Source organism: Rhinopithecus bieti, unplaced genomic scaffold (assembly GCF_001698545.2).
Source record: "Rhinopithecus bieti isolate Rb0 unplaced genomic scaffold, ASM169854v2 scaffold_24390, whole genome shotgun sequence".
NCBI classification, from domain to species: domain Eukaryota; kingdom Metazoa; phylum Chordata; class Mammalia; order Primates; family Cercopithecidae; genus Rhinopithecus; species Rhinopithecus bieti.
Genome location: NW_016811706.1, coordinates 1,111,699 through 1,122,916, shown reverse-complemented (window position 1 = coordinate 1,122,916; position 11,218 = coordinate 1,111,699). Strand labels below are relative to the sequence as shown.

Below are 11,218 nucleotides of genomic sequence, written 5' to 3'. Positions count from 1 at the left end.
GGAGCGGCGGAGGGATCCCGCCCTCTCGGAGGAAAGGCTGTGACTCTGCAGTTCTACGCACACGCTGCGGGATCCTTCCGCTCCGGGTTAACCCCGACCGCGCCGGGCCGGCAGCCGGGCAGACACGTGGGAACGAAGCCCACCTCCTGTCTGCCGCGGCCCTGGAGCCTCTTCATTTACCGCCCAGGCCGCGAAACTAGGACTCCGGCCGCTTTTTAATTCCATACCCTTGCAGTCATTGGTCCCTGAAACTCCAACTGCCCCCTTGCTTTGGCCAGGGGCAGTCTTTCCCGGGAGGGGGATGGAAGAAGAGCCAGGAGATTGGCCGCTGCTCAGCATCCTGGGAACTGGAGTCCGCAAATGGAGAAAGTGAGGTACGGCGCCTGGCGCTGCAGAGGGTGGGTTCTTGCCACGTTTGGGGACCCGAAGAAAACTGGACTAGTCCCTAGGCGTTCCTCCTGGCTCCCAGTCCCCCGTGTGAGGAAGGACTGTCGGTGCCCACACAGTCACTACACACACCTCCCCATCGAAACATAAATGTAGAGTCTCCCTTCCTTTTCAGGGTGCCCCCACTCCCACCTCCAGTCCTTTCAGATATTCAATACCCCTGTCCCTTTTTTAGTAAACTGAGGTAGCCTCGCTGCTACCTGGCCGGAGTACTGTTCTAGACAAGATCGCAAAACATACTCTTTGCAGGCACCACCCCCCCACAATAAGTCTGGATGAGAAAGGATTGGAATGCCTCTTCTGCATCAACTGCACACATGGGGTGGACAAAAGGAGACAAATTAACTATGTCCAGATACTTTATATACTCTTAGTTATTTCCTCACCTTCATTATGAGTTACATGGAATTATCTCCATATTGCAGATGAAGATTAAGGCTACAATAGGTAAGACTGCCCACAGAAATACATCTCGTCAGAAGTTGAGCCATTATTCAAACCAAAGGCCACGTTTTTCCTAGGATTACAAATAATACTACAGTTTTTTAAAGGAAGATATGGAGAAAGAGGCAGGCCGATTCGATCCAATGCCAGCTTTGTGGGGAAAGGGTTTACGGTGCTATCCAACATATATATATATATATATTTTTTGAGACGGAGTCTTGCACTGCCGTCCGGGTTGGAGTGCAATGGTGCGATCTCGGCTCACTGCAACCTCTGCCTCCAGGGTTCAGGTGATTCTCCTGCCTCAGCCTCCCTAGTAGCTGGGATTACAGGCGCACACCACCAGACTCGGCTACTTTTTTGTATTTTTAGTAGAGACAGGGTTTCACTATGTTGGCCAGCCTGGTCTCGAACTCGTGATCCGCTCGCCCTGGTCTCCCAAAGAGCTGGGATTACAGGCATGAGCCACCACACGGGGCCCCAACAGAACTTTTCTACAGTGATGGAAATGGATTAAATCTACACTATCTAATATGGTAGCCATTAACCACATGAGCTCTCAAGCACTTCGAAATGCAGGTGGTACAAGTAAGGAACTTTTTATTTTAATGAAATTAAATAGCCACATGTGACTTGATGCTTTTATATTCGACAGTGCAGGAGACCTTAATCTCTGCTGGTCAGAGTCATAGGAGGGATCAGGACTAGATTTGTCCTACTCCAGCCACACATTGGCATCTGCTTTCTGCACTGACCACACATATTTGAGCAAAAAAACTCCAGCAGTGATCGCACACCTCTTTTGGTTACAACAGAATAAGTTAACCAAGAAACAAGTTGGAAAATGGAAGGCCCCTCCCAGGTTTGCACCCAGAGGCAGGGAGAGGCAGACCCTCACCAGAAAGACCTCCAGTAATAACACAGATAGCCACCCACTATTTCGGGGTTTTTTTTTTTTTTTCTTTTTTTTGAGACAGAGTTTCGCTCTTGTCTCCTAGGCTGGAGTGAAATGGCGTGATCTTGGCTCACTGCAACCTCCGCCTCCTAGGTTCAAGCGATTATCCTGCCTCAGCCTCCCTAGTAACTGGGATTACAGGCGCCCACCATCACACCCAGCTAATTTATTTTTAGTAGAGATGGGGTTTCACCACGTTGGCCAGGCTGGTCTCAAACTCCTGACTTCAGGTTGTCCACCCACCTTGGTCTCCCAAAGTGCTGGGATTACAGGCGCACCCGGCTGCCACCCACTATTTCTTAAGGACTTATTATGTGTGAAGAACTGTAGTAAGCTTTGCATATATTACCTGATTTAATTTTCACCTCAACTCTATGAAGCACACTTAGCCACTCTTCATAAATGAGAAATGGAGGCTCTGAGAGGTTAAGTGACTGCTCAAGGCCACACAGCTAAGTGGAGGAGCTATTAACCGCTATCACTACTGTCCCCAGGCCTTGAGATTATTGATAAACTAGAAAATGTTAGATGTTTCTAAGTCTACCCCAGACCTCGTGAAAATGGCAGCGGGAAAGTAGGCCCCTGTAATGAGTATCCCAGGTCAGATGTGCAAAAGGACTTAATTTTAGTATAAGGAGAGAGGTTAGTGACCTCCCGGAACCTCCTAAGCCAGTGAGATTGTTGTTTGAAGTATGTTTCTTCTAGCAGCCCTTATTTCTTTTTAGATTCTGGATCAGAAAAGCAAAAGCAGCTGTCAGGACTTTTGAAAATCAGCATGACAAGCCATATCCCCACTGTAAGCCTGGAGCCAGGCACTGACAAAGTCACAGCTAAAAATCACATCTAGGTTCTGTCAATCCTTCCCAAGTAAGTACATTGACAGGTACCTTGGGCTCCCCCAGTTGTCAGAAGAGGTCTGTACCTTCCCTGTGAAGATCTACCATTCAAGTAACCCTTACACGTCCTTGGAGGAGGTATTAGTTAGGCAATCATGCTGGTGGGAGGGTGGGGATCAAGAAAAGCAGAGGCAAACAGGACCAAACTTTCCTAGCTGAAATATCAATCCTACTGAGGCGGTAGGTCCATAAGAGCAGAACCAATAGCCTTTGACACCTAAAAAGAGTAGAACACCAAAGGTGTGAAAAGTACAAAAAGATTAAAGGTATGAAAAGAGCAAAGGACAGCCATTTTAATGAAAGACACTGGGGACATGGAAGGCCGGGGGGACTGATAGGCACCAGATGCATTATTTCTTACTTTACTCAACACTCTTGGGAAGTCAGTCTTCACAACACTTTAGTCTCTCTGCCTCTACGCTCCTCAATTCTTACATCATTAGGAACGAGGGGCTTCGTTCTCCTGAAACCCTGTCTGCTTTGAGTCCAAGCAAATGCTGAGGCCCCAGGAAGACAGCTAGGTCAGCATGTTGCATCTGGCCACTAGAGGGTGGTGTTTCTGTAATTAAGGGGATCTTGAAAGGCTAAAAAACTTGGACGGGAGTGGCAGCCAACTGGACTCAGTGTATGAGGAACCTAGCAGAATAGAAAGGTGGGAAAGGCAAGTTAGGATAATGGTCCTTAATAAGTGAGGAATAAGGAATAGGAACAAGGTAGGAGGAAAGATTTCCCACCAAAGACCAAAGCCATCACTCCTTGGAAAAAGAGATATTGGCTCTGAGCTCTCCCTAGATACACAGAAGTCAACAGTAAGGCCGGGAGTAGTGGCTCACGCCTATAATCCCAGCACTTTGGGAGGCTGAGGCGGACGGATCACTTAAGGTCAGGAGTTCAAGACCATCCTGGCCAACATGGTGAAACCCCATCTCTACTAAAAACAGCCAGGCATGGTGGCAGGTGCCTGTGGGAGACTGAGGCAGGAGAACTGCTTGAACCTGGCAGGTGGAGGTTGCAGGAAGCCGAGATCGCAGCACTGTACCGCTCCAGCCTGGGCAACAGAGTGAAACTCCGTCTCACACACACACACAGGGAAAAGAAGTCAACAACAAAAGATTTCTCAGTTTATTTGCATATATACATTGTCACCCCAGGGAGCCAGCTCTATTTCAGAAGTCCCTGGCTTCCCTTACCCAGCCAACACCCAAAACCCACTCAAGAGGATGGGTCCTGGATAAATAATGCCCAGGACTCATATCCTGACCCCACAGGTTATAACAGAATTCATCTAGCAAAAACAGAGAGCTAGAGGCCAGTGTCCATGATAGGTCCTTGCCCCTTTGTAAACATTGACATCCAGGCCATTAGAGCCTGGGGAAAGTGTGCAAACATGAGGATGCCACACTGTGTGTCCAGGGGTCAGGAACACAGCTGGCAACCATACCCGTGAAGTCCTGAGGGTCTGACCCCCCACTGGAACATGGCAAGTGCCAGAGGCAGAAACAAGGCAGTTACACCACACCCAAGGGCTCACATGAGATGGCAGCGACGCTCTTGCCCATAGGAATTCTCCACACGGGCAATCTCCTGGATGACTTTGGTGAAGATGCCTTGAGTTAGCTATAAGGGGAGAGGATTCAGGGCAAAAGTCAGTTCAGTGCCAATACCACCCAGCTCTGGGGTGAAAGCTCCATTCCTGCAACATTCCCACCAAGCAGTACAATAAGGAAAACACGGCTACCACCACCACCCTTCTAGTCTTCGGGTCAAGCACCTGATTCTCTCGAGCAGATGACTCCATAAATGTCGCACCCCAGGACTCTGCCAGCTTCTTCCCTTCAACTGCCTGTACCTCTCTGGAAGCAAATTTGGGACATAAAGATGGAGGATAGAAATGTCGGTAAGTGCTCTGAAAAATCTTCAGAATCAAGGCTTCCTGGCCAGGCTTAGTGGCTCATGCCTGTAATGCAGCACTTTGGGAGGCCGAAGTGGTGGATCACTTGAGCTCAGGAGTTCAAGACCAGCCTTGGCAACACAGTGAAATACCATCTCTATTAAAAAGAAAATGGGCCGCGCGTGGTGGCTCATGCCTGTAATCCCAACACTTTGGGAGGCCTAGATGGGTGGATCACAAGGTCAGGAGATCAAGACCATCCTGGCTAACATAGTGAAACCCCCGTCTCTATTAAAAATACAAAAAATTAGCCAGGCGTGGTGGCGGGCGCCTGTAGTCCCAGCTACTCGGGAAGCTGAGGCAGGAGACTCGCTTGAACCTGGGAGGAGAGGTTGCAGTGAGCCGAGATCACGCCACTGCACTCTAGTCTGGGCAACAGAACAAGACTTCATCTCAAAAAAAAAAGAAGGAAGAAAAAGACTTCCTCTGACCCTTGCCATTTCCCCAAGTTTTGGGAGGAGGGCTGTGGAAGGAGCAAATATAGGTAAACAAAGGAACAATGGGTGAATCTAGGACTGAGGCTTGAAATATGAAATTGTGGCTTTTAAGATAGAAGTATTATCTTCCTTAAGCTTCAAGTTAGAGACAAAAAGAGGTGAAATGACTTGAGTCAGTGGCAGAGCCAGGATGAGAGTCTGACTGATTCCCAGTCCATTTCACTTCCTTTTCCTCTAAGTAGCAGAGATTTACATACCTCTCTGGAGAGAGATCTGCCTTGTTCCCAACTAGAACCACTGGTACCCTGTGAGGAAACAGCAGTTATTTCAGAATCCCCTCATTCCCCAACTCCTTACATCAAGGCTGGACAACTCCTTATCAGACCAGGCAGGATCTATATCCGAGCCTCTCCAACTTGATAATTCTCCCCTCTGCTCTCTCCTACTCCCTCATGCCCACACTATGTCCCTATCCCCCAAGGCCACTTACCGGGTTTTCCCATGGCCTTCGTGTAGCTTTTGGTACAGACTCTCAATGACTTGGAAGCTTTAAACACAAGAATTGGAGCTATAACTTTATGAGACAGTCCTCAGGTCTTCCCAAGTCCCACACTCACAACCTTGGTCACTTACCTATGCAGAGAGGTGACAGAATACACAAGCACATAACCATGGACTCCAATGATGAATGAATAGGGCAGAATGCTGTACTCATCCTGGCAGAAATGGAAACATCAGTACCTAGATCCAGACCACTCAGATGGCAAAGGTTGGTGGGACAACATCCAGGTGACCCTCCCTGGGGCATGCCCTACTATAGTCACTTCAACAAGTATTTATGGAGCAGCTCCAATGAGCCCTGCATACTCTTAGCAGGTAAAATGCTTTTAATACTACTTTACAGATGAGCCACAAAGACTACCAGACTTCATCTCTGAGGGCTGAACTGCCACTTTTGGATACCATACCCCAACTGGTACCTGCCCTGCTGTGTCCACCAGGTGTAGGTGAAACTCATCTTTGCCAAGAGTCACTATCTTGCTGTAAGCTGAAAAGAAAAGAAAACTTTGTGAGGTGCCTTATAGGGCCAGCAATGTATGTCCCCTGACTTTTTTTTCTTTTTTTTTTTTTGAGACAGAGTCTCACTCTATTGCCCAAGCTGGAGTGCAGTGGCTTGATCTTGGCTCACTGCAACCTCTGCCACCTGGGTTCAAGCGATTCTCCTGCCTCAGCCTCCCAAGTAGCTGGGATTATAGGCGCCTGCCACTGCGCCCGGCTAATTACATTTTATTTTATTTTTTTTTGAGATGAGGTCTTGCTGTGTTGCCCAGGCTATAGAGCAGTGGCTATTCACAGGTGCACTCTTAGCACCCTATAGCCTGGAAGTCCTGGGCTCAAGCGATCCTCTCACCTCAACCTCCCAAGAGCTGGAACTATAGGTATGCACCTCTGCACCTGGCTGTCTTACCTTCTTTTTTTTGGCAGCATTTTTTTAAAGTAGACTGTTGGTCGGGCTCAGTGGCTAACACCTGTAATCCCAGCACTTTGGGAGGCCAAGGCGGTCGGATCACTTTAGACCAAGAGTTCGAGACCAGCCTGGCCAACATGGTTAAACCCTGTCTCTACTAAAAATACAAAACATTAGCTGGGCATGGTGGTGTATGCCTGTAGTCCCAGCTACTCAGGAGGCTGAAGCATGAGAATTGCTTGAACCCAGGAGGTGGAGGTTGCAGTGAGCTGAGATTGCGGCACTGCACTCCAGCCTGGGTGACAGAGCGAGACTCTGTCTCGAAAAGAAAAGAAAATTACTTTTGTTTTATTGATGAATAATAGATGCACCAAGTTTCAGGGTACACATGATAATACATTCATATAATTTGTAAAGATCAAATAAGTATATCTGGAATATTCATCACCTTAAATATTTGTGTTTTCTTTATGCTAGAACCATTTGAATTCTTATAGCTATTTTGAAATGTAAAATAGCTTATTGTAAGCTATAGTCACCCTACTGATCTACTAAGTCTTATTTCTTCTATCAAACTATATATCTGTACTTATTGATCAATTTATCTTCATCCCTCCCACTCCCTTCCCCCCACTTACATTCTTTTTATTCTCTCTTTTTTTCTTTTTTTTTTTGAGACGTTGTTTCGCTCTTGTTGCCCAGGCTAGAGCACAGTGGCACCATCTCAGCTCACTGCAACCTCCGCCTCCTGGGTTCAAGCAATTCTCCTGCCTCAGCCACCCGAGTAGATGGGATTACAGATATCCATCACCATGTCCAACTAATTGTTTGTATTTTTAGTAGATACAGGGTTTCACCAGTTGGCCAGGCTGGTTTCGAACTCTTGACCTCAGGTGATCCACCTGTCTTGGCCTCCCAATGAGCTGGGATTACAGGCGTGAGCCACGGCGCCTGGCCTTTTTGTTTTTTTTTTCTTTTTTTTATTTTTGAGACAGTCTCACCCTGACACCCAGGCTGGTGTGCAGTGGCACAATCTTTGCTCACTGCAACATTTACCTGCTGCGTTCAAGCGATTCTCCTACCTCAGCCTCCTTAGTAGCTGGGATTACAGGTGTGTGCCACCATGCCCAGCTAATTTTGGTATTTTTAGTAGCGATGAGGTTTCACCATGTTGGCCAGGCTGGTCTTGAAATCCTGACCTCAATCGATCCGCCCGCCTCAGCTTCCCAAAGTGCTGGGATTACAGGCGTGAGCCACTGCGCCCGGCCTCCCCTTACATTCTTAACCTTGGGGTTGACACAGAGAGATCAGCTCCAGGGAGTTATCCAGGTAACTGGAAAAACACACTAAGGTTCTTAATGTCTACATCTAAACTATCCCAGACTCAGTATCCTGCAAAATCCATACTCTAGCCATCCATTGAACAGGATTGCTAAAGAAGAAATTAGATGTAATGTGTAAATAGCCCCTTGGCACCAGAGAAATACATTATGGAGTTGGGTGGGCTATCCAAGCCCTCCGGGTCGCATCACCAGCACACTAGGGGAGAAGTCTACTCACTATTCTCCACTGTAGGATCGTAGCCTTCTGAGAACTCGCCTTCCACAAATTGATGTGCCAAAGATGTCTTCCCTGTGGGGAGCAGTGTGGCAGCTGTATCCAAATCATCCATCCACATTCACATCCTCTGTCCTTTCGGACTGTGGCCCAGGACCAAAGGGTACCCCAAATTAACACCACAGTCTGTGAGTGCCTCAAGCAATCCTATCCCTTGTGTCTACCCTCACCGTCTTTTCGCCCGGGGTCTCCGCACTTTGGCTACCGGATGCATTCAGAAGCGCAGCAGGAAGCCTTTCCCGCCGCCTTCCCCACCCCATCCTACCCGCAGGAAGATCCAAGATTCCCCAGGATCAAGTCCGCCCGGCCCCAGGACACCTGCGACTATCTGTCCCCACGGCGACCGCGTCCCGGTTTTCAAATTGTGACCCCACCCCTATCCCCAAAGTAACGCTGGGACCACTCTGAGATTACCGCAGCCAGGTCCTCATTAAGCCTTGAGTGCTCGCGCTTCCTGCAGCCTCCACACACCACCAACCTTTATTCCTCCACTCTTCCAATCCTCGCTCTACAACCCCATTCTTACGATGTCACCATTCCTCCCTGGGTCGCGTTCCCACGGCAGCGCGCCTCTTCTGGCTACAAAGCTGCTGCGCGTCCGAGCTCTGCAGGGCGGAGACTCACCTACAGAGCGGTATCCGAGGATGACCACCTTCCTGTAACGGACCAGCGGCATGGCAGGAGCCCGCCCCAGGGGCTTGCGGAACCGCGGGCTGAGAGAGCCCGAAGACGAGGTCAGGGTGTGGGCAGGTGCAGGAAAGTCGCTCACCCAGAAGCTGCCGTGGGCAAGTTAGAGGGAAACCAAAACAAGCGCCGCGCCCGGAGCTGCCCACGTGATCACAACACAGCAAGTCTAACGCGAGGGAGCCGGGCGCCGGGGGAACTACTGAGCCGCGCCGCGCCGGGCTCCGCCCCTCAGGCCGCTCGCCATTGGTCCATTAGAATGGGTAAGGGCGGTGCCGCCAGCAGGAGGGAAGGGTGGGCCTCACGTGGAGCGGGAGTCCTGGGAGCTGCGCGTGCGCAGACTGGAGCCGGTTCATTCATAAAGAAACAGAAAGGAACCCGGGGTCCTAAAGGCGTTTGCGCATTTGCAGCCTAGCTGAAGTGGCTGCGAAGAATTATGGATGGAAAATACCCGTTGTATGGTTTCTGGCCTTAAGATTCTAGCCTTTTGCATGGTCTCTGGGGTCCTTAGACAGGAAGAAAAGGGCCGAAGTTCCAATATATTCCCTCTGCTTCCCCCAGCCTTCAGCCCCAGACCTATCAAGGTTTCCAGTCCTCCAGCATCTAATTTCAAACTGCAATTCTTGTTCTTGCGGAAATTGCTAGAATTTATGATCAAGTAGTCTGAGGTTTCTTCTTCATCATCATGATCCTCAAACATTCATTTTTCAACAAATACTGAGCATATACTACGTGTTTCAGGCATTGCTCCAGCTTTGGGGTCAGAACATGGACATGAAAGACAATGTGTCTGCTCTTATGAAGGCAGAAACAAACATACAACAAGGAGATATCAGATAGCGTTAAGTGATATAGAAGATGGTGTGATAAAAGATGACCACTTTATTTTTTAAAGACAATACAGCATTTTTAAATTTTTTCTTTATTTATTTTGAGACAGGGTTATGAGACTGGCTAATTTTTGTGTTTTGGGGAGAGACGGGGTTTTGCTATGTTGCCCAGGCTGGTCTCGAACGCCTGGCCTCAAATGATCCACCTGACCTGGCCTCCCAAAGTGCTGGGATTATAGGCATGAGCCACCGAGCCTGGCTGAGATGACCACTTTAGATTAGTGATACTTTCTCCCATAGGAAACCCCATTTAAACTAAGATCTGAAGGAACCAGTTAGCAGATTTCAAAAGAAGAATCCACCAATGCTAAGGCGTTAAGATGGAAATAAATTCAGTAAATTCCAGGAACAGGGGAAGAAAAAAAGAAAGCCAGTTAGCCTAAAGCAGATGAAGTCTAAGAGAATGGCAGAGGCCAGGCCACATAAAGAAGTCTGGGCTAATTCTAAGTACTTGAAGGTATTTAAGCTGGGGCATGACATGATCTAAATTGTCTTTCTAAAATATCTCCCTGGCTGTGGTGAATGGATTGGGGTTTGAGGGGAACAGGAGCAAGAGGAAGCAGGGAGATTGGCGAAGAAACTGTTACCTGTAGTCCAGATGAGAGTGGCGTGGCTAGAGTGATCATGTTGAATGAAGTCGAGAATTCAGGATATTCTGAAGCTGAGGTTAAAATGACTTGCAGAAGGATTGGTAGAGGAGGGAAGAAAGGAAGGAAATCACCTAGATTTATAGAGAGTTCTACTATACTATGTGCCAGGTGCATTTTATTGTTATCTCATTTAATGTTCACAAAAGCCCTAGGCCGGACGTGCTGGCTCATGCCTGTAATCCCAGCACTTTGGGAGACTGAGGCAGGCAGATCGCTTGAGGTCAGGAGTTCGAGACCAGCCTGGCCAACATAGTGAAACCCCGCCTCTACTAAAAATACAAAAATTAGCTGGATGTGATGGTGCGCACCTGTAATTCCAGCTACTTGGGAGGCTGAGGCAGGAGAATCGTTTGAACATGGGAGGCAGAGGTTGCAGTGAGCCAGGATCACACCATTGCACTCTGCACTCCAGCCTGGGCAACAGAGTGAGACTCTTTAAAAAAAAAAAAAAAAGATATTCTACTTTATGCCAGGCACTCTTACTATGTGTTGCACACTAGGATACAGAAATAGGCCAGGCACGGTGGCTCATGCCTGTAATCCTAGCACTTTGGGAGGCCGACGCAGGTGGATCACGAGGTCAGGAGATCGAGACCATCCTGGCTAACACGGTGAAACCCCATCTCTACTAAAAATACAAAAAATTAGCCTGGGCCGGGCGCGGTGGCTCAAGCCTGTAATCCCAGCACTTTGGGAGGCCGAGACGGGCGGATCACGAGGTCAGGAGATCGAGACCATCCTGGCTAACACGGTGAAACCCCGTCTCTACTAAAAATACA

The 11,218-nt window shown here is 48.5% G+C and overlaps 1 protein-coding gene across 5 annotated transcripts; it reads right to left on the bottom strand.

The window, feature by feature from the left end:
* Positions 1–3,287: 3,287 nt before the first annotated feature.
* On the bottom strand, positions 3,288–9,119 carry RHEBL1 (RHEB like 1). 5 transcript variants are annotated; one of them, XM_017894720.1, is made up of 9 exons: positions 8,840–9,081; positions 8,159–8,230; positions 6,111–6,178; positions 5,764–5,846; positions 5,621–5,677; positions 5,388–5,435; positions 4,514–4,595; positions 4,274–4,359; positions 3,288–3,378 (listed from the first exon to the last, which is right to left on the bottom strand). In XM_017894720.1, the coding sequence occupies exons 1-9, from the start codon at positions 8,889–8,891 to the stop codon at positions 3,363–3,365; spliced, it is 564 nt and encodes a 187-aa protein (XP_017750209.1). In that variant the 5' UTR covers positions 8,892–9,081; the 3' UTR covers positions 3,288–3,362. The 5 variants fall into 5 exon arrangements, with proteins under 5 accessions (XP_017750209.1, XP_017750211.1, XP_017750210.1 ...); XM_017894722.1 differs by lacking the exon at positions 3,288–3,378 and having other exon boundaries at positions 3,842–4,359; positions 8,159–8,298; positions 8,840–9,119; XM_017894721.1 differs by lacking the exon at positions 3,288–3,378 and having other exon boundaries at positions 3,842–4,359; positions 8,840–9,119.
* Positions 9,120–11,218: the final 2,099 nt, after the last annotated feature.